Source organism: Colletotrichum costaricense (genome assembly GCF_030867565.1).
Source record: "Colletotrichum costaricense strain IMI 309622 chromosome Unknown Scaffold_6.1, whole genome shotgun sequence".
In the NCBI taxonomy this organism is placed as follows: domain Eukaryota; kingdom Fungi; phylum Ascomycota; class Sordariomycetes; order Glomerellales; family Glomerellaceae; genus Colletotrichum; species Colletotrichum costaricense.
In genome coordinates this window covers 2,935,943-2,961,447 of record NW_026848235.1, presented here as the reverse complement: position 1 = coordinate 2,961,447, position 25,505 = coordinate 2,935,943, and the positions used below count along the sequence as shown (strand labels likewise).

Here is a 25,505-nt window from a genome sequence, read left to right as displayed (position 1 = left end):
AAGGGAGAGACAAGCTGGAGACTTGTTATCACCTCAGAAGATCCAGAAGTGAAGCGCTGTCAACCGCCCCCTCATTATATGACCTTGAGCTACCGATGGGGCACCGAAGCTCAAAAGGTGCTTTTGTCATCGCACAACCTGGAATTTCTGCGTCGTGGGAGTCTCATTGTGCAACTACCACAAACATTTCAGGACTTGGTTGTAGTCGCACATCGTCTCGACATTCGGTATGTCTGGATAGACTGTCTATGCATCATACAGGACTCGCGGAGTGATTGGGAAAAGGAAGCGCTTACGATGGGAGATGTATACACCAATGCAGCTGGCAACATTGCAGCATCTGCGTCGAGTAGCCCTGCTGGTGGGTTATTCCGATCTCGTGTCACAAAGGACATCCGGCCGGGCATCGTAAAGTCAAACCTCGCTTCCCAAGAACCCGAGGAGTTCTACATATTTGATAAAGGATATTGGGACCGCCACCTTCTGTATGGTGCTCTGCACAACAGGGGATGGGTGTTCCAGGAGCGGTTCTTATCACCGCGACAAATCTACTTCACAAGAAGCCAGGTTATGTGGGAATGCTTAGAGGAACACAAATGCGAGGGATTTCCACGAGGAATTCCACTTCATGAATCCTCGAAAAGCATCAAACGCCTCCTTTCACCACAAAGGAATGACAATGAGACCAAAGTTGAAGGCCTCATGCCACTTGATGCTTTGGATCTCTGGCTTGATATCGTCGCTACCTACTCCAGGTGCGAATTCAGCGTGAAAGAGGACAAGCTTTACGCCCTAGGGGGCATTGCCAAGCTCTTCCAGGAAGTTACAGGTGACACCTATCTTGCTGGCTTGTGGCGCTCACGTCTTCTGCATCAGCTAGATTGGTTTACATTGATGCCACAGCCGAGGGTTATGAGCAAATACAGAGCCCCATCTTGGTCATGGGCATCTGTTGATGGGCCAGTACAGCCTACAAACCCTTCTCAACGACATCACTTTCTAGCAGAGGTAATGGACGCAAGTGTGACAACGACAAGCGTGGGAAACGACTTGGTCAATGTAATCGGTGGTAGCATAACACTTCGAGCCAAGGTGTATGACACAACTTATGAGCGAGAACATTCACCTATAAACAACGGATTTACTCATTTCGACTCTACGGACAAAGCTTTCCCTCCATTTGCGACATGGCCTTACCTTGATGCACTTCAAGACAGTCTGGTAAAGAGCGGTCAGACATCATTACTGCCCTTAACAAACGAGGAAGTCAATTGGAAGGATCTTGATAGGGACCAGTCTGGTCATAACAATGACGTTACTTGTCTTATCCTGGAGAAAGTTGGCGCTTCCAAAAACACGTATCGTAAGATCGGATGGATGAAACTTCAGGGAGAAAGGGCTCATGGTAAAAAACACCAGGATGTCATAGACGCTATTATTTCAGCCCATGAAAGTGATCGAGGGTGGACAGAGATCATTTTGGTTTGAAGGGTGAACTGAAGCAGAAAATTCCTGGAGCTTTTTCGAAAATACCTGCGCCGCTTTCTACTGAAGGATATTTATTAATGCAAAGCAGAGGCAGCCCATGCCGCGATTTTACATGATGAACCTGAAGCAACAAGGTGGCATAACATCCAGTATGAAACTGTGACACGACATGTTCCTAGTCGTTGGCCGTTCTCTCCATAACTCAGTGTCCCACAACCAGGATGTGCTCGCCTGACGGCATCTAACATAAGTAATGTGTTGTTCTCATGTACGAGGTCAAAAGGCCATTATAGATGCATCGTTGCCGTCTCTGAACACATTGCATCGAGATCACACCATTATCCGTTTGCTTCGCTTGTAAGTCTTACTTTGAAGGCAAATTTCGACCCCAATAATAAATATTATCTCTGGATTTCAGAAATTAGATGTGTGAAATCAGATATTTCCATCGCGTGGGGCTTGTTTCGACAAAGTTCGATGCCATTTCTTTTTTCGTTGCCGTAATCCCAGGTTCTCGTGCTCTGCGAATGATTATGGTATACAAATGGATGCGATGATGATTGTCGTCATATCAGAATTCGAGACATGATTCAACACGCATACCGAAATCGAAAATCTATGGTCTTGTTCTCTGCAAATACCATGTTCCACTTCATCGCAGCTCTGATCTGAAAACGTGGTATTTGAAGCCGTCGAAAAACGGAGCTTAGGGGCCAATATCATACGATGCCTTGTAAGAATCTGCAAGCATACTTTTGATCTAAAGTCTATTTTCAGCTTTGCTTTGACGATGAAGTACCGATTCAACATTGCAGATGCAGTTGAGAGTGCCTTGTCTCACTATACTACCTAGGTTTATGATCAACCATAGAAGACATTAGTCCTTAAGAAAACATACATGTAATGTGGAGGTTCGATGTCGTATTGAAAATTGATTCTACATAACAGAGTCCCCGTAGCACTCTCCTATCTCGCATCTTTATCACTCGGGATAAAAGAGGCGTAGTGTTCTATCGGATTCGCGCAAGCAAATACAAAACCAGGGAAGCCTACACCGTAGCCGCGTCATGGACACGTTCATAGCATACTCAAACAGCTATAGCAATGAAAAGTGATTGAAACTAAAATAGCTTTCAGCCAAGTCATGCCCTGTCACTATTAGTGACAAACAGAAAGCGATGGACTCACCAGCATATAACGGCTGGTTCAGTAATCCTCAAGACCTATCCCATGCCCGGTGAAGCGTGTATCCCCAGCATATATCATCCATTGACGAGTCGATTTTTAATGTAAAGTGCATAACTCATAATCAACTATTTACACTGAAAAGGCAAGAAATGCATGCATTGAAAGTTAATTGACTTGAGGTCAGTTCCTGTTAAATGCTGTGGGTCAAGGACTCACCTCTGTTTCAACTCAACCTTCTTTCATTCTATAAAGTACCTACTTTAATTACTTTGAAACCTCAAGGACAGCTACATATCTTTTTAATTGCACAGGGCAAAAAATCATAAAATTGGTAGATACTGAGGTTCAAGTTCCAGTTTACTGTTGTTTCTTCCATCCACCACTTAATCTGTGGAACACTGACGGGACTGGAGCCTCTCTGCCGAAACCAAGTCAGGAACTATGACCAACTCCTGGCTTAGCCGTACCCCTGACTTGTCAGAAACAATCCGTGATCCGCCGGCCTAGACCGCGGGAAAAAGACGATCAGAGTTCCTTAGTTATTGTAGATACCCCAGTCGGGCGAAAATAAGCTTACTGCCAAAGCAGATTTGAACGCCGTTGCGAGTTAACGCCCCGACATGGAGTTCCGGAAGGAATGACTCGGCCCAGGGGTCAGTCACGAATCGCCGTTCCTTGTTCCGTTGGTTGATCGAAGCTTCCTGGGGACACCCTTCAGACATGAACTTACTCCGAATTGGACATTCGGCATCTTGGCCATTGGAGAGCATTCAATTATTGATCCCGGGATTCGGCAACTGAGTAAGGTACACATGTCTCTGAAGCCTGCCATCGACCCGAGGCCAAGCTCGACCACCCCCGCCTTCTATTTTCTTACAGCGATCGAATCGGTTCTTCCCCCCTTCACCCTCGATTTCCAGCTGATATATCACCCGATGATTAATCATTTCAATTCCTCTTCCTCGCATTCCGTGACAGATGGTTGGGCTGAGCACACCGGTAGGCTGGGAGCAGCCCCGGATAGTGACGGAATGGAGACCGACAACAGTAACTGCCAACTGATCACCCGACATACCTGCGTCAGGAGACTTGCCGTCAATCATTCAGTCCGATTAGCAAATTCTGGTCATTTCGTCACAGATCTAGACTTCTAGGGTATTCGAGTAGCCCGCAAGTCAGATTTTCCCGTTCGGGAACATTGTGTACCGAACCCCTGGTGAGCTTATTAGTCGGCCGTGCCGGGCTATCCTGTGTCGTGGCACTGCATCGACTGCAACACTTAGGCAAACGTCCGAACTGTCAAAAGGGCAACCCTTGAATCCGAAGTATTGGTGGTGGTCTGAGACGGAGCGTGTACCAGACCCTCCTCTGTGCACAGGCACACGGCACCGTGGCCGGAATGGGGGGCACGACAGGGAATCGCTCTCGCGTTCTGTTTCTCGTTGACCGTTGGTCGCACACACAGATTTATGGCGATCTTAATGAGTGTTTAATAGATCGTCGAGATCATGTTTGCCTCGGACTGATCTACTGCATAGTATACCACATGCACATCGTCGACCCTGGCGACGAGAAGTATGAGCAAGATGGCATCCATGAATTTCCAACACCATTGTCCGCACGGAATAGTCGCTCGGTATGGAATTGAAATTGCTCGTATTAGTTGCCAGTGAGAAGTGACATATAGAGATGTGAAAGATTTCCCAATCGGGCCGGCGATATTCCCCTCTGTTGTCGAGAGGTCGGAAGACCATTCTGTGCTCGGCAAGGGGCTCATCGTCTGATGTTCTCCAACGCCTCATACTAGCGTCATCGGCTACTGTACGAGAGTTCCCGGACTTATCTGAAGAAGCCGAGAAGAAGTAGGTACGGCCATTAAAGGAGCCCGATAGTGGATTTCACAAGTGGGGGCTCTCTCGTCATGACGCGACCAAGCCAGATTAGGATTGAGGGGTGCAGATTTGACGGATTAGTAGCCATTTGACGTGATGGACCGTCAAGCAACCTCGTAGTCCTTGGAATTGCCATTAAAAGCAATTCATTGTTCCAGCATCATATTCCTAGGCGACGCCGCGTCCAAGATATGACCCTGAGTGAAGAGCGAATTCACATTCATCTTTCCAAGATGATGGATGGAGAGACTGGAGTACATGTAAGGTAAGGTAGTCATGGCGAGTGGTTTAGGATGTGAACCTGAGATATGAACGCTTGAAAGTAAATTGCTAGTCTATGCTGTATTATTTGAACGCCAAAAAAACGCCTTAGCTTGGGATATCTTCCAGATCTTCTACACAACGCTCGCCAACATGCCACACCATTTATACAATTACAACTCTACAGGCTGCGACCCTTTATTTGTTGACTTGGATCAATCCGGGACCTGCCAGGGTTGCCTTGGGAATGTCGTCAGGGTTGGTGAACTTGCCCTCGTACGTAAGTGCAGCAATAGACAGGCCAAACATGCTGTTCTTATCGAAGGGAAATTCGGCCTGGAAGGCGATTCTCGCGCCGTCCCACTGTGGGTTCATGACTGGGACGCTCAGGGGAACGTTGAGTCCACTCAGGTAGGTCACGAACAAAGGTGCCTTGTCCTTGCCGAGGAAACGGCCTGCCGTGACGATCTCCCGCAAGTCGACTTCGAAGTTGAGCATCTGGTTCTTAGCCTCAATTTCTCCTCCTGCCATCTGCATAACATTCAGTGGCGCAAAGACGGGGATGTCGATCTGGTTCATCTTGAACGGGCAAGAGTCTTTGACAACGAAAGACTGGAGCGCAGAGAAGGCGAATGGCGCGATAGAGGTCGTAAGGAAAGGCTGCGACGACGGCGGGCGCGAGAGAATGCTGCGATAGAATCCATTTTGCTCGCCCTCTTGGCCGATGACGGCACTAACGGCTCGGACGGGTCCGGCGTCGCCATTCTTTGCCAGCAGCTGGTTTGCATCTTGCAGAGTGCCGAGCACCACAGAGGTAAAGGTTTCGGCGAGGGCCACGGCTGATTTCAAGTCGTTTGTCGGGAACTGATACTTGCAAGGCGGAGGTGAAAAAGCCTTGAAGTGGTCCAAGACACCCTTAGCGTCGAGCGCATGGAGCTTTTCTTGCTGTCATAGCTGTCAGTGCCAGTTCCACGAATCCCGATGACAACCTTCTTTTGCTTCTTCGCTGACCAAAGGTAAGAGAAACTCACAGCAACAACAACCTTAAGCGCGTCGACCATCTTATCCTTCTCGGTTGTTTCCCAGCCAGGTCCTCCATTGGTGACGTTTTCCAGCATGGATGAGAAGAAGGCGACCTCGAATTGTTCGTTGAACTGAATGAGCTGGAAAGCTGTCAAACTGCTCGGCTCCAACTTGGGCGGTGGTGCAGAGTTGGGGAGCGATCCTCGCGCCTCTTCCTCCACAACTTTGATCTGCTCCGGGCTGATCGGGAGTTCGGCACTGAAGGCCCGGCGTTCGAGTGGGGCCGCTGCCGAGAAGCCGGCGAGCATCACCGCGGCGGTCGCGAGAGTTGTTGTGAGCTGCATCTTGACGTTTTCTGTTTGTGTACCACCGAGTTCAAGTTTGTGCAGAGAAATATCCTTCAGTATCGGAAAAGGTGTGTTAAATACCCAATAATTTACACGAAGAAAAAGAGGTGAACGATAGACAGGGGAAGCGAATTGAAGTAGGCGGGTTAAAACGAAACAGGTCAACTTGGCATGAGATTCGAGAGCTACAGTGACATGGTTGGAGCGACCGGGACGAACTATTATACTCTCGAGGAGTTTGTTTCGATACATGATCTTGAAACCTGTTTGTTGCTTGGCGCACGTGGACTTGCAACTCTCTTAGGTGGGTAGAGGAGAAGAGCACCGCACATACTCTTCCACGACATAGGTACATACATCGCGACACACCATCCACACACTTACACACAGGCACACCAGACTTTTTGGAGAAGAATACCCAAGCGCTCTTACGGAAAGATCCTGGGCCGACAGAAATGGACCACACCAAGGCACCCACAGGAATCGCAGGTAGGGCTGGTTTCGGAACGAAGTTGCACCGCTCAACTTGCTCAAACTGGCACGTTACAGGGGGGTGGCTGGATGACGTCTCTGGGAACGGACAGACTGTTGGGTCTTCGATTTCGAAGGATCGTCTACCAAGACAGGGAATCAACAAGGACGATGCCAGCTCTAAGGCGAGCCTTTAACGCCCTGTCAGCCAAGCCGAGTCCTCAAACAAGACATCATTTTTCTTTCTCGTCTGTCTCTCGCAATCTCTCACTTGTCTTTCCCCGCGGTCCACCACCAGTCAGTGGCTTTCACTCTCGATTGAACGAACCTGACACGTGCTCGAGCTTTTCTCTCTTCTAGGCGCTGTATTCGAATTTTGCCGTCCCCGTCCGACAGGTATCCATACGTCAAACGTTGTCTCCCTCCAAGCCTCCCAATGTGTTTCTCTTCGCTACCCTATTCAGGTAACATGGACCAACCTTAGCGGTATGTCACTGCCGAAGCGAAACCCCAGTCCCCGTATGGAGTCACACCAAACATCGATTAAGGTAAACGTCGAACGTATCTGTGTCTGAATCAGGCCCAGCTCGTGCCTCTCCTTGCCATTTTGAAGCTCTGGTCCCGTTCAAAGTCGGAGGCCTTAACCATTTTCCGCTTAGCAGCAGCCATAGCCGCAGCAGATCGTAACGGGGCCTCCCCATGCGCTCCCGAGCCGTCAGAAGCGGCGGCGGCAGTAACGGTAGCATCGGGAGCGTTACCACGGCTCGCACCCGAGCCACCACCACCAACAAGACTGGGCCCCCATCCGCCTTCGCCTATCTGTCTATTAGTCCAGATTGGTGGTGGTTCCTGATGAAAAGGCCCCGGCGTCATCGCTTGGTCCCTCTTCTCCACAAAATGCGCGACGCCCGTCCGCGAGCGCCTCATCCCTTTGTTGCCGAACTCCGCCAAGGCCTCCCCTTCAAAGTCGAGCTGCGCGTGCGCCCATACGAGCGACTCATTGTAGTTCTCCTGCGCGTACGTGTGGAAGGCCTGACAATAGGCCCGTAATGGTCGATGTTCCCGATTGCCGAACTCCAGGAACCCACGCGTGGCATGCAGCATCTCTTCGAGGCTGCGATGAGGCACATGAACCCATGTCGTTGTTTCTGGCCTCTTGGGTGCCGTATAATTCTTGTGAGACTTCACTGACGATGATACCGTCGGAGTTGAATTTTCTCTCTTGGCGGAAGCTCGAGCGGAGGCCTTGGCAGCTCGATGAAGGACTTTCTCTACGATCTCATACGCTACACCATCTGGCGAAAAATCATAATGCGCGACGGCGGCAATCGCCTTCAAGCCGAGGTCTCTCTGCGCAAGCGGCTGCTCCTCGATGCGTCGAATGCCAGCGTCAAAGAAGGAGACGACATTCGCAGGCAGTTTATCTGCCTGAACGGCAACGGCGTCGAGAGATTGGGTTCGGTGGAGGTCGTCCAGTCGCAGACGAGCGAGACTGATGTTACCGCTGGCCTGACTTTCAATTTGATGTCGCAAGTCGGCAAAGACCTCATGGTTTCGGGGGTCGACCAGCCGTCTGCCAAACGCGGATAGTGGTGGTAGCTCGTCGGGCTTGTTCTCCCTGCTGTTGTTGCTGCGGCTGCCCAGGCCAAGGTCTCCGTGCTCTGTCTCCAGGTCCCAATCGATGAATCGTGAGACCGGTTCCATGGCGGAATGGACTTGAAGCTCAATATGATCAAAAGGTTGGACGAAGTCTGCGGCGTCTCCGCTTCGCATTCGCCTCGGATGTTAGCCTTATTCCACTCGATAGTCTCAACTTCAACTTGGTTCGAAAGGAGCCGCATGTCTTCCCGTAATAGAAGAAAGTTCATTTCATGAAGTGAGAAAGCAACACAACAATGGGTGAAGTATGCAAAGAGAGTGTTTAGTTTGGCACGGCCATGGCAAACTTACCAGTTGGTGCATGTCTTCTCATTGTCTCTGCATTCTTGGCAGAGAATGTATGAATCCAGTTTCACCTTTCCCTTCTTACAGCTCTCACATCGCCAGTAGACATAGAGGAACTTTGACGTCTCATCGTCGCAAGAGTCGCAATATTGCCAAGTAGGTATCGTCTTGAGACATGAGACGCGGGAGGTGATGAGTACCTTGAGCCTTGAGTCGTTCGCCAAGATGGCCAGCTCGTTCTCGAGAAACAGGTCAACAGCCGGACTACACCTGTCAAAGTCGTCGACAACAAGGAACGCGCGATCGAGCATGCCAAGTCGCGACTGCAACGCCTCTCGCATAAGCTTAATCCGGAAGATGTCGCGATGACCGTGCTTCCTAGCGTCGAGGTAAAGTCGATACTTTGCGACGTACGCTTCGTCCTCGTCGACCTGTGTGTGGTTGACGCACAGTTGGTGGAATATGCTCGTCAGAACATCTTCCACAAAGGCGGTACCGCCCGAGGCCACGTCCGTCCGCACAAAGACTGAGGCGACGGCTTCCCTCTCCCCATGGTACTGTTCTCTCAACCTCTTGGTCGCCAGCGCGGACAAGGTCGTCTGAAATGGCACGAATTGTAAGTAAGCAAGTAGGTAATCAGCGCATGAATTCTATCAGTGTGATGCATCACCAACCAGCGTCTTGGCATCCGAACAACCCTTGGGACGATCTGGAGGCCCATGACCTTCATGCAAACTGCAAACTGCGACCTGCAAAACAAAGGAAGGAGATGCAAAGGAAAATGCCAGGGAAAACGTAAAACAAGAAACAACTTGTACGCACCTTGCCTGACCCTGGTCTACCAACACAGCGCAGCATCCACTTGTTGTCATCCCGTTGCCAGCATTGAAAGATGTCGTTCATGAACACCCAGTCCCACAGTGGCTGCCAGATATCCGCGCCCGGTTCGTGCGACTCGCTCAATGCGGGGTGCATTTCTGACCTGCTCTCGAACAGTTCACTCACCGCGGGATGGTGCACTTCTTCTGCTTCAACGGCGTCCATGTTTTAGGGTCTCCGTTTCGGTACTAGTATTGAAAGGCTCAGGGTCGAAACGGCGCAACGGCTGTATCTTGGCCCCAGCAGAGCAGCAGAGTTCAAATCTTCAACGGAGCCGGCGGGCTTCCGACATTCAAGAAACGTTGGTTAAGTTTCTTTCGTTCACCGTGCCACCGGACGCTACGGATAGGGCTCCTCAACGGGAAAGAAATATCGGATCAGCGTGAGTCGCGAAAAGGCCACCCGTTCAAGAAACTCAATTAGTTCCACCTCTAGAAAATCGCCGTGCTCGAAGATGCACGTGGTGAGCAGAACCATCGACTTCATCACACCCACTTCCGGGTCTGCAAGCGCCTTGTGTCACCAAAAAAACGGGTGCAGAGATTTGACGGTTGCCTAGCAGGGCCTTACCAGCAGGCGTACAATCTTACCGTTTCTGGCGGTTCGTAAAATCGAGTGTGTTGATACTACCGGGGCTGTAGAGGGGAAAATCAAGCTACTCATGCAGCTGCAGGGGCTGCGCCTCACAGAGTTGCTGGAATCTCACGCAAAATCATCTTCCCTTACTTACCAAACTAATCAAACCAATATGCTTAAGTGCTGACTTACATCTCAGCCGTGAATCCTACGGGACCCAGACAAGCCACATGTCTTATTGACTGAACTTATCGCGTGATAAGCAGCCCAGCCCTAGAAGCAGGTCCCACTCATGCTACAACGACGGGCCGCAGCCACAAGCCGTTGGCACATCCCTTGGAGCTATTCTTTTCTATCGACATTGACGCATCGTGAGCTCATTTTCAGATACAGAGGGTTGACGGTGTACTTCGAAGTTCTTTGAAGCGACTTACACATAATTTGATGTAGATAGGAGAATACCTGGCCTCGTCGATGTGCACTGGTCAAATAGTTGTGACTTCATGGCTGTTGAGTGCCTCAAGTTGGGAATGGTGTTGCCTAGTCTCGCGTAGCCTTGGAGGACTGGTCAATGACGGGCTCTACGTCTGGTATTCCACATTCGAAGAAGCAATGGTTACATCGGGCCGCACTATATGCAGCCTCGATGCAGCCCAGCAGTCTGGTCCCCAGGCTCTGGATTTACGATTGCCTAGCAGGGTCATGGTGGCCGAATGTCTAATCTCAGATGGGAAATGGCGCCCGCAGGTGCAGACCTTTGCTTTTTGCCTCACTGATGGAACCTGATTAATAAGAGGATTGCAGCCATCGCTCGCCATTGTTGAATTTTGTGTTCAAGAGCTTTTTGCAAGTCAAATCTACCACCGTTTGGTTGAAATCAAGTCAAAATGCTGTTCAAAGTCCCTTTATTGCTGCTGAGCCACTGCTTAAGTGCCGTGGTTGCTCGCCCGTCTGAGGCTCCGAAGAGTTTGCCACGACGACAGGATGAGCCTGTTCCACCACAATCGATATGTGGCGAGATTATTGAGGCTGTCAATGATGGTAAGTATCGTTTATGCAGAGTTGATTTCTCCTTGGTGTTGATCAAAACGCAGGATATCGGATCTTCTATGCCTCGGACGTATATCTTTGCTTGACTAGCGTTCCTTTCAACGATGCCGTGGCACTTCGCTTTATCGAATATTACAACACGACTATGCAGTTTCAAAGTACATTGGCATACCTCAAGAACCCTCCCGAAGGTTATCAACAACCCGCGTTTGACCTTAACCAAGGGTTGGAATATTTGAAGGCGAACGTAACCTCAGGTGTCTATAAGAACCAGTACCAGTTTGAGGCCGACCTACAGCTTTTGGTCTACTCAGTTCATGATGCTCATGTGGATCTTGCTGCTGGAATTCTCTCGGCCTTCTCCTTTTCCAGCCCCTGGTCACTCGTCACTGCATCAATCGATGGCAAGGAAACCCCGAAGGTGTACTTTGAATGTGAGTGGCTCTGGCCCGGAATCTTGTGTAAGTATTACTAACTTTGAACTCAAGCTCAGGTCCGCGATTATCGAGACAATGGAACCAAGATTTCCGCCATCTCTCACATTAACGACGAACCCATTGTCGACTTCCTAACTCGCTACGCTGCTCTGAACTCAGTCGGCATGCTTGAACCCCACGCCGACTGGAACCAGATTATGGGCAATCCTGTACAGGATATCATAGGGGCGTTGAACATTTTTGCCGGAAGCGGCACCTTCTACCCAGGGGACTCGCTGAATTTCACCTACGAAGATCCTAATCTGAACGAAGTCGCTGTGGAAGAGACCTACTGGGTTGCAATCTACAACAACCCAGATTTCACTGGTCCTCTGACAACCGGCGGTGACTTCTACAACTACTTCGTTCTCGGATTGTTGCCAGCATCCTATAGTGAAGTTCCGCTTCCGCCAGCTTTTGGAGGCGGTGAACCGTTAAGCGGCACCCTCAACCCAGTGCCGCAGCAACAACGCCGAAGCTTCTATAACGAGAGTCAGGGAGCATTCCCGCCTAACCCGGATGTCGTGCAGAATAACTTGGACGCGACTGGAAACGGTGGTGTCGTGACCGGATACTTCTACGAGGACATCTCTACCGCCGTGCTCAGTATTCCGCACTTTGACCAATACGGATGGGACATTGGCAACTTCAGCTTGGCTGTCGACACCTTTCTCGAGGGTGCCCAGAACAGAAGCCTTTCTAAACTGGTGATTGATCTCACGAACAACTATGGTGGCACAACTGGCCTTGCACTTCTCTTGCTACGGGATTTGTTCCCTGGCATCGACCCCTTCGCCGGAAGTCGGAGACGCAGCTTTGACATGGCAAATGTTCTGGGCACTGCGACAACGAACTACTGGGAGGGACTTCCAACGAGCAACTCGACAGAGTTCAAAACAAAGGTCGAGCTGGTGGCAGATGAGTGGGTTATCACATCTCGCTTGAACGCAGAGACCAACGAGAACTTTACCTCATGGCAGGAGTATGAAGGCCCGCGGAGATACAATGACGACGAGTTCAGCTTGGTGGTACGTTGTCTCAATGACAAGAGAATGCACAAGTATCATGGAAAGCTCTCAGCTAACATAAACACAAGGAACGCTACGATCTGTCCAATCCGTACTTCCACCAAGCCGCTTTTGATGGTTGGCTGATGACCCGCTACATTGACAACAAAGATGTTGGTCAGTCGCCGCCATTCGACCCTGAAAACATCGTTATTGTAAGTCAAGACACCTTCCACCCAAAACCGTTTGGTTCGTAATATTACAAAACGTCTGGGCTAACACATCTCGTAGCTCACCGATGGTGCCTGTTCATCCGCTTGCGCTCTCTTCCTCGAGATCGCTACCACTCAAGGCAAAGCCCGCACCATCGCTGTAGGCGGTGCCCCCAAGCCCGGCCCAATGCAAGCGGCGGGCGGCACTCGTGGAGCCCGCATCTATTCGGGCGACTTCCTCGATGCCGACTTCGCCTTTGCACGGGAGAAAGACGCGACTGCTGCGGCCAGACTACCGGATGTTCGTGAGTCGGGCATGTACGTCAGTTATGCGGCCTTCAACCTTCGAGATCAGCTTCGCGCGGACGACGTCTCGACTCCGCTCCAGTTCCGTTACTCTGCGGCTGACTGTCGTTTGTACTACACTCTCGATAATGTCAATAACATGACTGCTCTCTGGCGAGATGTTGCCCGCGCAGCCTTCGAAGATAACACCATGTGCGTTGAAGGCTCGACAGGGTATACGGCCCGCAACGGCGCGGTCCCAAAAGCGCCGCCCAAGGCCACTCCCGTCCCGCTGTCCACACTTAAGGCGGCGATCGAGTTCACTGTTGACTACGACCCGGAGACTCCTAACGGACTCCCGGCGGGGCAGGGCAACATTGGAAAGAAGGTGACGCCTCAAGCTTGCGACGCCAATCCTAATTTGAGATGCCCCTTGGGCGGGATACCGTGGCTAAATGTCCAGGTTTCCTGTGGAAATAACCTGCAAGGCAATATCCCGTGTGCCTGTCTCCCACCGTGCCTGCTTGCAGAGAACAAATGCGGCGATCTCAATTCGCAGTGCATTTCGTTCACTGTCCCCGCTCCGCCGACGAACAAGGCGACGTATGGAGTATCGAAGAAGAGTGCTGCCAGTACATTCACGGGTGGGACGGTGACCCAGGGTTACTGTGTGCCCAAAGTTGGAACTCCGTCGCTGGGATGCCCATTGCAATGACCGGTGGACTCGTGAAGTATGATGGTGTCAAACTTATGGGCGCAACAAAATTCTACACTCGTAGACATTCTTGTAGATAATTCTAACGAATGACATTTTTCGAGCAAATGTCCCCAATCACTCCCTGGTATCATGCCTTCGTCTTGTTGCGATTAACTTCCGGAATCCGATACTCGCTCGCCCGTTCCCTCCTAACATTCTCCCAAAAGTCATAGCCACCATCTTTCCTCCTTGTTCTTCTCTCTTCCCGTTCCACCTTGTTGATGCGTCTCTTCTCCCTCTTTTTTTGTGGTACAATCTTCTTGATGCTGGATGCCACAAGCACAACGACTTTCTTACCACCCTTGTATCCCGTCCGAACAAATCCTTGTACACGACTACTGAATGCGGCAATAAGCGCCGCTGCAATGATGAACACGGACAGGGGCAGCGAAACGGCACCGATAAAGCCAATAGTTGGAAGTTGAGCGTCCCATTCGACCGTGTTCATGCCGAATAAGCTCGTAAAGAAGGACAACGGAAGGAAGATGACGGTAAATGTGGTGAAAATCATGACCGAAAGATTCTGCGAAGAGGCTAGCTCCGTCTGAAGGCGTGACCAACGGACTTCATCCACTTGGGCCTTACGCTGGACCATCTCCAAGAGTTTTTCGTACTGTGATGTGTTAGCCAACAGTTAAGATTCAGCATTGCAGGTTGAAATGTCAATCACTCACGTCATTCCTCGTCGTGTCGACTCTCTTCAGCATCTCTAGGGTCTGGCTCTTGTACTCATCAAGCTTGGCCAAAGCTTCTTCGAGGTACATCTGTCCGTTCTTTGTGATATTTCTAAGGTCTTCTCCCTCAAAGATCGCCTTCATATTTCGGACGACACCGTCCTGGGTCTCGAACAGCCTTTCGAGGGACTTGAGTTCATCCTCCAGATCGCGAAGTTCCATCAGTGCTGACGTGTTTTCGCGGTTCTCCCGCTCGGCTTCTTCGAGCTCACGCTTGTGGCGCTTCTTGATGGACTCCGGCCGATTGCTATCTGAGTCGGATTCGAAGCCCACGTCTTTGAATGTCTGCATGCGGAAGTGCTTCAGGGAAGAAGTCATGCGCTCGGTCTATACTCGTTAGTCTCAGGGCTTGGAAACTCAGAAGGATGCCGGAGGTGACCTACGAGCATGCTGATTGCTTCTTCAAATATTCTGAAAATCTCGAGGTCAGGATGAGAAGCCCGATCGAGCAGAACAGTGATTGCATGAAGTACGATGAATGCTGCAAGATCCAGTGCATTCTCACAACGGCCAGTGAGATCTCCATTGAGCTCATTGTATACGCTGTTCCTGAGGTCTGCCTGCTGGAATAGGGGGCCCTCTTTTGGCTTTGATTCCCTTCTGTTGAAGAATGTGGTTAAGGTTTCTAAGGCATTTATCAGTTCTGAATTCTTTCAATCGAACCGAACTGGGAGAACCCACTCGTATCAATAGCCCACAGCCAAAGCTCATCGACCATGAGAACCTTGCCATCCTTGATAACCTCATCGAGATCCTGGTTCTCATCATCTGTATCAACCTCATCCTCTAGCAGTCCCGTGCTCGAAGGCGTGAGCTTGTTCATCGGGCTCCATGTCGACCCTGTGGTTTGTCGTCTCTGAAGTCCCAGCTGTTCCAAGTCAACTCCAGCGGACGCGCGATCTTTGGTAAGCTTATAAAGCATCTGATCGTCATCGCGAGCCCATGTGTCTCTCAAGGAGGGGTATGCAAACTGATCAAGAGTCCGGCGGTAGTTGAGTGGCGGGTCATATTCTATGTACTCCCAGATCATTCGAAGCTCCGCGGAGTCTAGCTGTGCAATTTCTCGCGGGACCGGACGAGACCTACCATGCTGCATGCGCTGCTTGATGAAGTTGCGTCGGCGGACGATGTCGATATACGTGTCGAAGTGAAGGAACGGAAGGTACATGTACAGATACGCTGACGAAGGCCCAGCTGGACTGACACGGCCAGAAAGGTTAGGGGACGGATGAGGTGAGGGAGCTTTCGACATAATTAGCTTACGTTACACCGACTCATTTAATTTGAAAGCTCACCTGAGTTGAGGGGAATGATGTTGCAGGCCGGTTTCACGAACGATGCTTGCGATTGAGAGTGTCTTCCGATGACATGCTTCGATGCCCAGTTATCATGGTTGAAGAGTTTCACGAAACTTGGGTCGTTAGGGTTGGCTAGGACACTGAAAACATCCTGTATTGCGGTTTTAGCTCGGCCGAGGGAGGAATTGCGGTCCCGATCTTACCTTGACCCAAGAGGGATTGGTGAATGGAGTGTGAATCCACATAAACTTTCTACCGGTCGGGTCAGGCCTTGAAAACCCAGCCGTCAGATCCTCCAAGGCAGAAGCCCTCGAGTACCGGTCTTGTCGTCTGGAAAGTGGCTCTGAATAGCTCTTCTCTACACCTATTGATGCAAAAGGCTCGGGATCTGGCGCCTTCGGCGACAGCTCAAGTTCTGTTGGATCTGACCTCGTGCTGTCGGCGTTGCTACCTCGACTGGATGGCCGATTGAACCCCGGCGGAGACAAGGCCGGGACCTTGAGGCTTTGCATTCGCCGTAGAGTATCCACAGGCATCGAATTAGAGCCTCCAGCCATTGATGGACGAGTGACGACGATGCCGGGCGAGCCCTGACTTTCGGAGTCGGAGCTCTTGGGCCGACTCCCAGCGTCCGAGCCAGCTCGCCATATCTTTTGCCCCAGCTCTTGGAAGCCAGCCATAATTCCCAGGCCATGAGAACTATGTTGTGAGTCTGCCTGGCTTGGATGGGGCGGATTGGGATCGGACCGCGGCCGGAGTGTGCTTCTTCTCAGCCGTTCTTCCAGGCATCGTTCAGGACCTTTGTCCAGAAACTCTTGGAGATGAAGCTTTGTGAAGTAAAGACGAATGGCGGACTCCATGTCTGCATCTGGGTCTTCATAGAAGCCAATTATCTCGACCTTAACATGTCTCTTGAGGTTCAGCGGAGTGTGAATGTACTGGGAGCTCAGTTCTGTAGCTTTTTGAACCGCTACAGAGAGTTCATGTAGGTAAGTGTTCATCGTTTCTGTGTTCCCCTCACCAAAAGAGGCGCAATTGGCATGTTCGCTGTCCAACGAGAAGACCCGCTCCTGCCTAACGCCAAGTAATGATGACTTTATGGAGGCAATGGGGGCGCCGAATCGAACTTCCTTCGCTAAGCCTCTACTCGTAGACCCAGAGCCTGAAAGCTGGGAGTCGATGGTCTCATAGAAGGACCATATCCTGAGCTCGCTTGCGATTGTCGAGAATTCCTCGTCCATCTTGAGAAGAGGCTTGTGGCCTAGTCTCAAATTGTTGGAGATTGAGCGTGGAAGTGGTCGTTGGAGGCGAAGAAGGTGGCGAATACTGTCCTCCAAGTTGTTCATTGACAGGTAACTTGAGCCCTTGTGCGGAGTTGCTATACCGGCATCAGCATCTAGACGTATCCCGATGTCTTCAAATAGGACGTCGAACTTACCGAAAAAGGTAACTCCATGACAGTTATACATAAATGGTTTGAAATACTCGCTCTTGGTTGCTTTCAAAAGAGCCAGCTTGACAACTAAGCCGCCAACACTATGCGCGATGAAGAACAACGGACGAGACCGTTGCTGAAGCTATGTTATCCCGTGGATCTCAAGAAGAAATGTTGTCAAACACTCACGTTGCCATATCTCGTGTTCCAAACTTGTTCAATCAAATCGTTCGCAAGCTCTTCAAGGGTAACCCCCTCAATTAACTCGCGATGACGGTAGAGAAGCACGCGAGCCTCGCTAACCTCCTTCCGAATCCCCTGCCTCACCCACAGATGGGTCGCCTTGGGAAGATGTCGGTTGATCGTCGGTGACAGAATACTCGCTCCCGCGAGCTCTTTCAACGCAGTCGGCGGCACATCAGCGGCCCGTCCGAAGTATCCCTCCGGCAGTGGGTCGCGGGCCCATGTCTCGACTGGGTCGGCTCCGGGACACGGCACACAGACGATGTCGACCAAAGTCTCGTTGTACCCACGTCCATTGACATCGCCGTCGATGTGCGCGAAGCCTGGTCTGGGTTCCCAATGTGATGAAGTACTAGGTCGTGGAGGCGACTCGGTTCTGTCAACTTGCGTGTCTTCCGATGGCTGGCCAGGCGGCAACGTCTGAGGCGGGTCGGTGCGCTCGGGGCTGTCGTTCTGAGCGGCGGCTACTTCGTCGAGGACCGCGTTCTCAGTCTCGCGCGTCCAGTCCTTGTACTCTGACATTGTGCTTCATCACTCTGATCTACCGAGGAAATGACATGGAGATTTCTTGCGAAAAGCGACCTGGGACACTGTCGCTTAAGGAACAATGAGATCCTTGCCAAGCTCATTCTGTTTGTCTTCAATTCTCGACAGCGCAGTCATCATATCGGACGCCTGTTTGCTTATGCAGCCACCAAGGCGACCGAACCCCTGTGAGTCTGCGTGACCAGGCTGCATCATTATTGCTGACGGTGGCAGGCTGGCTTGTTCACCAGCCTCAATTTCCCCTAGTCCCGAAAACAAGCTGCGGACCGAGCCTCAGAGGACCTTCACCTCAGATTGGAGATTGCGCGGTGTGTGCGGGTAGCGTGCAGAAGGATCAGCCTACGCTAACTCCTCGTGGTCAGCTACGACCATCACCTGGACAATGGAGGCCACAGGCAACGGCGGCTATACTTAGACAGGCATCGGGGCCTCAGCCCTGAGGTGCGACTGTGTGTGAACGCTCGATTATTGTGAGAATGCAACATAAAGAGATGGAGAATGCTAAGACGTCTCACAAGAGCCTCATACTCATAAAGTCTGTATGGTCGACTATCCCACAAGGTTTGTGACACACTCAGAGGTTGCGTGTCTGGGAGTTGGATGAGTCGAATGCCAACTCAGGACTTGGCGGCTTCGCCCGCTAAAATCGCCCTGAAGTGAGGTGTGCCGCGTACCCGAAGTGAATCGCGCGACCATCAACATTGAGGACGGTGAGCGCTCGCAGTCATCTGCTCTAAGCGGGACATTCTGAGATGAAGCAGGAGAACGTGGGAACTCGACGGCTTATCTCGTCAGTCGACCAGGCCTTGCTGCATGTACCTAACGATTGCAGTCAAATATTGACGGTACGGAAGTTCCGTGAGAGCACAGCAACTCGCTGGCGATCGGGATTCAACCGACTCGCGTCAGTTTCTGTCGATATTCTTGTAGGGCAGCATCTAGCTTAGCTCAAGGTGGCCGCAAATTGAACAGCGCAAAATTGAGAAGAGTGGGATTTTCCCTCGAGAACCTGAAGCATTCATGATCTTCGAGTTCCCATCCTCGGTCTCGAAATGGCGGAGGTGAGAATTGCGGCGTTCTCACTGCATTTCCGGAAATCGAAGGGCGTCTTTAGGTACGTACTCCCCAGTCCCACTCCCGAAACTCTCGTCGCGGGGTTCTCAGCGATGGAACGCGGGGCATCGGCCATTCCGCCGAGCTCACAACGACACAACTCATCCAGGTCTAATGATAAGTAGTGATCGTTCTCTGCATGTCAAAAGCTTGATCTAAAGAACTCGTTTGCTCTGCTGATCTTCCAACTATTTTTCAGCTTCAGTGAATCATCCACCTCACGTAATCATCAAAATGTCGTCCTGGGCGGAAAGCAAGTCACAAAATCGCAGTCTACAGATTCTCCAAGCCGCGACTGAGGGCAAATATGGAGTTCTCTCCGTGGTCATGTAAGTATTATCAGCTTCCAGAACACGTATTATGAGAGTATGGTACTAATATTTTATATTTCAGCTACAACATTGAGCATCTCACTGCCGTTGTTCGCGCAGCGGAGGCCAAGAAATCGCCTATGCTGATTCTTTTGTTCCCCCTTACTGTCAAGCAGCTCCCGACTCTCCCATGGGCCGTCGCCGCTGCCATCAAATCAGCAAAGGTCCCACTTGCCCTGCACCTCGACCACGCCCAAGACGAACAGCAAATCCGCGACATCGCAGGAACGCTGCCATTCGACTCAATCATGGTCGACATGAGCCACTACGATCATGAGGAGAATCTCGCCAAGACCAAGGTTTTGACAAGAGTCTGCCACGACCACAACATTGCTGTCGAGGCGGAAAGTGGACGCATCAACGGTGGAGAAGACGGCATCGCAGACACCGGCGACTTGGAAGGTAAGGCTCGGAGCCTGTGCAGCATGAAACTCATCCGCTGACTTGAATAGCTCTTTTCACGAGCCCTGAAGAGGTTGAAGATTTCATCGATGCCGAGATTGATCTCTTGGCACCCAGCATCGGCAACATTCACGGAGACTACGGCCCCAAGGGCCCTCAACTCGATTACCAGCGATTGACAAATGTCAATAAGCAAATCAACAACCGAGTCCTCATGGCTTTGCATGGCACCAATGACTTCAGCCCAGAGATTATGAGAAAGTGCATCGACAACGGCGCCATCAAGTTGAATGTCAATAAGCTGCTTCTGGAGTTTTGGAACGTACATCTAAGAGAGAACGCCAACAAGCCACTGACGCAATTGATGGAGGACGGGATGAACATCTTGCAGAAGGAGACGGAGAGGTGGATCGATATTTGCGGCAGCGCTGGGAAGGCGTGATAGACTTGATCTCGTTGCTATTTCAAAAACTAGCTGGTCACCACAACAGCAGACATGGAAGTCCAATACAAAGCACGTGATGCTTAAACACACCTACCTTAGCCGGGCGCATTCACCTACTTGGGGCGGATGCGCCCAATGAGCATATTGATTGATGCACTCAGAGGCTGAGCCTGCAGTATCACTGAAGCAGTCTAGCGTTTTTCCAGATCCCCGAGGTCCAAACAGGTCCAAACAGGTCCATAGGGGACTAACGAGGACCAAAGGGAACCGGACCAACCAGGACCAAAGGGAACCGGACCAACGAGGACCAACAAACCTGATGCCCAACCAAGCCGTGAAGAGTTCCTCCGTCGAAATGCTGCCTGTGGAGGAACAATCAACCAAGCCCGCCTTCCTTGCCAACATAATTGAAGAGGCCATGTTCTTTCTTGATCGCCTACTTATGAACGAGATAAGGCAACAGGTTTGTCCGCGACCAATACACTGTTTAGCCACTGCTTTGTTCAGGCAACACGAAAGACAACTTCGAGGCACCGGGTCTTGACTTCGAGGATACTAAAAATGGAGGCGGATCGACACAACATCCTGGCAGCGACCCCCGAAGCCCCGCGCTTACGCCGCGAAAGATTGAGCCGCTTCTTTGGCGACAAAGACGGACCCATCACTATTAGCGTGGAACCCCTTGATACCAGCGAGAGAAGACAACGAGCTCAAGCTGACATTGATGGAATTTTTGCAGGCCTTGCATACCTCGACAAGCGGCGGGATAGCCTGGACACTGCCGATACCAATCCGCAATCAGAACAACCACTCAGAGAGAATTCTATTCTTAATGATATTGGCCACCAATTCGCAGGCCAATTCACGGCTTCCGCTTCGACAGGCCAAGTTCAACATCCACAACGCTCAACCGAGAATATTCGACAGGCATGGACGGACCTCCAAAGCTTACAGAAAGGATTGAAGGCCCAGTACGAAAGACTTGGAGCGATAGCTTCTAAATCATCCTCCGAAATCGTCCAGAAGCTTCCAGGGATTTACGGCAACTCCAGAGGATTAGGCAAGATGGGCATTCTGGCACACCGAGATGCTCTGGATTTAATTATCCCTGACACTCTTGCCGAGATCATTGCTTTCGCCTCATTTTCCTATGTGATCTCGGAAATCTTGTTGCAACGAGACCGGATCGTTGTGACCAATCCCCTTTCCGATCTTCAGCGATGGGGACATTGCATCCCGAATATCAACAATCGGGAGGCTTTCGTATCCGTAGCGCTGGAAATGTGGCCTTCAGATCATCCAAGAACAACGACAGCCGATGCGGAGAATGGCCACAGTGGTTCTAACCAGCCGTACTTTGGGTCGCCAGACACCACGGATACTATGGACGAAGCCTATCACTTTCAGGAAACTTCATACTTTTTCGAAGCTTTTAGCGGGTTCGAAGAGATACTCGCATCAGGCCCCTATGGCGCTCCCTCAGCTCCTGAGCCATCTGGTGTCGACCCAAGAGAGGTTGGATACTTTTCTACCAATTTCTCACCGGATGACGTTCCTCTGGAAACTTTCTCGGCCATCAACGGACCCCCCATGCCCACGTCATGGGCATCTGCTGAACACGGCGCTGACCTCGGCCCCGATATTGACATAGAAGGGCTCAACACCGCCTTTCCAAATATCACCAGAGAGAGCAACTACGTGGATTGCAACATGCAATACACTTCCATGATCTCAGCTGTACTAGCATTCTCTCAAGATATCGGAGACTTCTTCTATCGACTGTCAGGCTGTGGCAAGACCGTGCACGGTGCCAGGCGAGGCTCCGCGTACGCCAGTGAGAGATCAAAAGTCGAAAGGAGACTACGCAAAGAGATGCTTGATCCGATGAAGAAGTCCGGCACAGGAGACGAGGTTTGTTTGGCTTGGTTGTCAGTGGCCAAGGAGTTCGTTGTCCTAGGGAGCCTGGGGACTGTTGAAGATGTGCAGGAATATTTGGTCACCGTCTCTCGGGTAAGATCTGCTCTTGCTATTGGAAGTTTTCCCCAGATACAATTCTGACATATACATATAGGAGGTCAATGAGGCCGGCCGTGAGAATGAGAGGTTTCGTCAGTGGATCCACGATTTCTCCAGCGTCCGTCTCTCAAGCACGAATGCCCCCAACCAATCGCACGAGGAGATAAGGCAAGGGCGGGCGAGGTCGGAGACGCATGAAAGGTAAGGTTCTAGTCCCATTTGTCCGCAGTTTGAGGCTGCGTAACTGATAGATCGGAAACTGGATATAGCCAGGCCCTTTCGAGACAGGTGCATAGATGCCAAGTTCCAACCTGCACTAAAACCTTCGCGACGCTCTCTGGGCTTAGGAAGCACGATAAAGGATGCCATCAAGAGAACGTCCCGAAAGTAGCATGCCTATATCCTGGATGCGAGTACGAGCACATCCGGCCAGACATAGTCAGGGGTCATTGGAGAAGAATGCACAAGACGGAGAAGTTACACCCGGGTTTGGAACCCAGACGACGGGGTCCAACAATTAGAACAGCCCCTCGCCTTTGATCGAGATGGTAGAAGTTCAACGAGTGCTATAGGCTGTAAGGCTCGGGAATGGTCAGCTTATTCATCTGGGAAAGGAAATTTTGGTAAATTGACATCTGCTGGGAAGGATGGTCGACTTTGAAGCTGAGTTTAGCTGGTAAGACTGGTAGGGAAGAGTCAATAAAGGAAACACTAGATAGCTGATATATGCATGCATTTAGATGAACGGTCTTCAAGGGGTTGTTCGGGGTCTGAAATCCAAAGTTCATGGTTGTTTCATTGTACAGAGACCTGATGCATGCGACTTAGTACAGAAGTACTGGTGGATCTTACTATGCCAAGATTGTGCCCTCGACAATGGTTACATGTAAAGTACAAGGGAAAAGATATTTCGTTGAACCTGACTTGCATATTTGCCTCTCCCAGAGCTTCCCAGAACTTGAATTACGGGTGGGGCCTACTTGGTGTTGACAAAGTCCCAGCTGGTGACGGGGGCGTTCTGACCGGCGATAGTAGCCGTGGGACGGTCATAGAAGTACTGAACTGATGTTTCTCCAGCATCGCTGAGAATGCGAACGACAAAGTGGACGATGAGCTCTTTTCCAGCGTAGAAGCCCTTCACAATGAACGGAACTTTCAAGTCGAGCTCGGTGCCAGTCTTGGAGATGAAAGTTGCGCCCTCAACGCCAATCTTGGGGGTCGAAACACCTCCGCCGGTGACTCCGCTGTACCAGACCGTGGACTTGCCCGTGTAGTCTTCCTCAACCCAGAAGTTGAAGGCCCAGGAGGCGGCAGAGATCATGTTGCCGGCAACAACTTTGAAGGCCTTGCGAACGTGGGGAGAAGTGAAGACGCGCTTCTCGAGTGATGCCTCAATCCCATCGACGCTACGGACGGCGACGCTGTTGGTGACCTCAACGCTGACTGGGGCTTCGACACCCTCGGCCAGGAAGTTAACATCTGTAAAAAGGTCTCGAGATTAGCTTTGATTCCTTGACATATCTTTCCTGGAATCAGAAGACACTATTTGTGGAGAATGACTCGGAAGAGTATCTCACCTCGGGCCTCGATAGCGACACCAGTGTTGTCAATAGGGCTGGCGAATGCAGCGGAGGTAAGGGTGCTAGCTGCGAGAAGACTAGCATAGAAGAACTTCATAATGGGTGCCATTTTTAAGACTGAGCGCTCGTTGATAGGTTTTTGGTTGTGGAAGAGGGAGCTGAAAAGAATGTGTGATGAGCTTGATAGCTAAAGTCATCCATAGGAAGTTGGCCATCTTTTTATAATTCCAAAGCGAGCTCAGTTGCTGTCAAGCTTTGCACTGAGGTCAGAGGCATCCATTACCTTCAGCCGTGAAGCTATCTTCATCTCATTGAGTTGACACTATCCCGGGCACCCCGTTAGTGACTTGGACGCTGAATATTCCGTGAAATCAGCTGAACAGCCCCATCAAGAACCGCTCAGCTCATCCGATCTCTCCGCTGTCAGAGGCGCAATGTCTCCATGCTGGCTCGTTCCCCCTCAAAGTTCAGTTGACACCACCACCACGTCCAATGTCGAAAAGCTTCGCGATGAGAACACTCAAATAAGCCTTCGATAGAAGCTAGCTGAAGGGTGATAGAAAGCTTGTCATGAGAGCATGCTTCGAAGTGAATCAATCCAGCGGTAAAGAAACGACGGTTGAGAAATCACCTACAGGCGTAAAAGGTTTCATAGAAGCCGAAGGACCTAGGAGCACTAACCTTCAAAGTACTAGCAACCAGTAGATTTAGGTTGGCTACATGTAAGTTAGCGGATTCGTCATTCGGGCCTGTTACGAGAACCGCCGAAATGCTGCACACGTGAAGTACCAGAGGTCTCCTGACTCCTCTACAATATTGAGACTTAGTAAGCGGTCAGCTCGCGCATGCATTGTTCATAAGAAGTATAGATGCCTTAGAATAATACAACAAGGACCAGCAAAAACTGCGTCACCGAATGATCAAACATGGTACACAAAGACAGAAGCCAATAATGTCGGCTTGACGTGTATCGCTAGTCGTAGCTACTTTGGAGCTCATATAGTAAAGTAGGGTTCTAAGCTGCAAGGGACTGCTGACTAATCCCGCATAAATGGGATCTTGTTGCGAGCGCATCAGAGTGCCGAACCTCACGTTGGGTGTCTTAACTTGGGATACGAGTCCGAAGGAATCGTATCTTTGTGCTTCCGTTCATCCTCGCTCTACCCCTGCCACCTGATCATTGAGATTACTGGTCTGAGGGACAATCGAAAATTTCCGCAATTGATTTCGTATACGAGTATTCAAAAAACCTACACGAGCACGGAACTTCTGTTGAAAGCTCGACATCAAATGTCTACGAACGTGGTCGAACCGTGAGCTAGCTGCTAAGCCATCGAAACTTTGGTAACTAGCCCCTTTGGCTGCGGGCTCAAATCCACCCCAAAAACACGAGTCTGTTTCATTCTATGTCACCCCCGGTGATCTGAATTGAAGTCCCGGTTGTGTGAGAAGCTCCCAGTGGAGCT

General features: G+C 50.8%; 9 protein-coding genes across 9 annotated transcripts; 5 read left to right on the top strand and 4 right to left on the bottom strand.

The window, feature by feature from the left end:
- Positions 1-297: 297 nt before the first annotated feature.
- On the top strand, positions 298-956 carry CCOS01_07197 (uncharacterized protein; the record flags this gene model as incomplete). The annotated part of the gene is made up of 2 exons (XM_060455364.1): positions 298-829; positions 904-956. The coding sequence occupies 2 exons, from the start codon at positions 298-300 to the stop codon at positions 954-956; spliced, it is 585 nt and encodes a 194-aa protein (XP_060315064.1).
- A 4,071-nt stretch (positions 957-5,027) lies between these two features.
- CCOS01_07196 (late sexual development protein) lies at positions 5,028-6,196 on the bottom strand (the record flags this gene model as incomplete). The annotated part of the gene is made up of 2 exons (XM_060455363.1): positions 5,028-5,774; positions 5,861-6,196. 2 exons carry the CDS (start codon positions 6,194-6,196, stop codon positions 5,028-5,030), a joined length of 1,083 nt encoding a protein of 360 aa, XP_060315063.1.
- A 1,050-nt stretch (positions 6,197-7,246) lies between these two features.
- On the bottom strand, positions 7,247-9,658 carry CCOS01_07195 (uncharacterized protein; the record flags this gene model as incomplete). The annotated part of the gene is made up of 3 exons (XM_060455362.1): positions 7,247-8,435; positions 8,621-9,213; positions 9,437-9,658. The coding sequence occupies 3 exons, from the start codon at positions 9,656-9,658 to the stop codon at positions 7,247-7,249; spliced, it is 2,004 nt and encodes a 667-aa protein (XP_060315062.1).
- Positions 9,659-10,543: 885 nt separating this feature from the next.
- CCOS01_07194 (uncharacterized protein) lies at positions 10,544-10,855 on the top strand (the record flags this gene model as incomplete). The annotated part of the gene is made up of 1 exon (XM_060455361.1): positions 10,544-10,855. One exon carries the CDS (start codon positions 10,544-10,546, stop codon positions 10,853-10,855), a length of 312 nt encoding a protein of 103 aa, XP_060315061.1.
- A 101-nt stretch (positions 10,856-10,956) lies between these two features.
- On the top strand, positions 10,957-13,814 carry CCOS01_07193 (peptidase S41 family protein; the record flags this gene model as incomplete). Its single annotated transcript, XM_060455360.1, has 5 exons — positions 10,957-11,110; positions 11,164-11,553; positions 11,608-12,623; positions 12,692-12,817; positions 12,894-13,814. The coding sequence occupies 5 exons, from the start codon at positions 10,957-10,959 to the stop codon at positions 13,812-13,814; spliced, it is 2,607 nt and encodes an 868-aa protein (XP_060315060.1).
- Positions 13,815-13,944: 130 nt separating this feature from the next.
- On the bottom strand, positions 13,945-18,088 carry CCOS01_07192 (uncharacterized protein; the record flags this gene model as incomplete). The annotated part of the gene is made up of 8 exons (XM_060455359.1): positions 13,945-14,469; positions 14,531-14,917; positions 14,974-15,215; positions 15,272-15,832; positions 15,886-16,039; positions 16,092-17,266; positions 17,327-17,465; positions 17,513-18,088. 8 exons carry the CDS (start codon positions 18,086-18,088, stop codon positions 13,945-13,947), a joined length of 3,759 nt encoding a protein of 1,252 aa, XP_060315059.1.
- Positions 18,089-19,459: 1,371 nt separating this feature from the next.
- Positions 19,460-20,440, top strand: CCOS01_07191 (fructose-bisphosphate aldolase class-II; the record flags this gene model as incomplete). The annotated part of the gene is made up of 3 exons (XM_060455358.1): positions 19,460-19,554; positions 19,619-19,998; positions 20,049-20,440. The coding sequence occupies 3 exons, from the start codon at positions 19,460-19,462 to the stop codon at positions 20,438-20,440; spliced, it is 867 nt and encodes a 288-aa protein (XP_060315058.1).
- A 564-nt stretch (positions 20,441-21,004) lies between these two features.
- Positions 21,005-22,664, top strand: CCOS01_07190 (uncharacterized protein; the record flags this gene model as incomplete). The annotated part of the gene is made up of 2 exons (XM_060455357.1): positions 21,005-22,453; positions 22,515-22,664. 2 exons carry the CDS (start codon positions 21,005-21,007, stop codon positions 22,662-22,664), a joined length of 1,599 nt encoding a protein of 532 aa, XP_060315057.1.
- Positions 22,665-23,435: 771 nt separating this feature from the next.
- CCOS01_07189 (uncharacterized protein) lies at positions 23,436-24,148 on the bottom strand (the record flags this gene model as incomplete). Its single annotated transcript, XM_060455356.1, has 2 exons — positions 23,436-23,938; positions 24,037-24,148. 2 exons carry the CDS (start codon positions 24,146-24,148, stop codon positions 23,436-23,438), a joined length of 615 nt encoding a protein of 204 aa, XP_060315056.1.
- Positions 24,149-25,505: the final 1,357 nt, after the last annotated feature.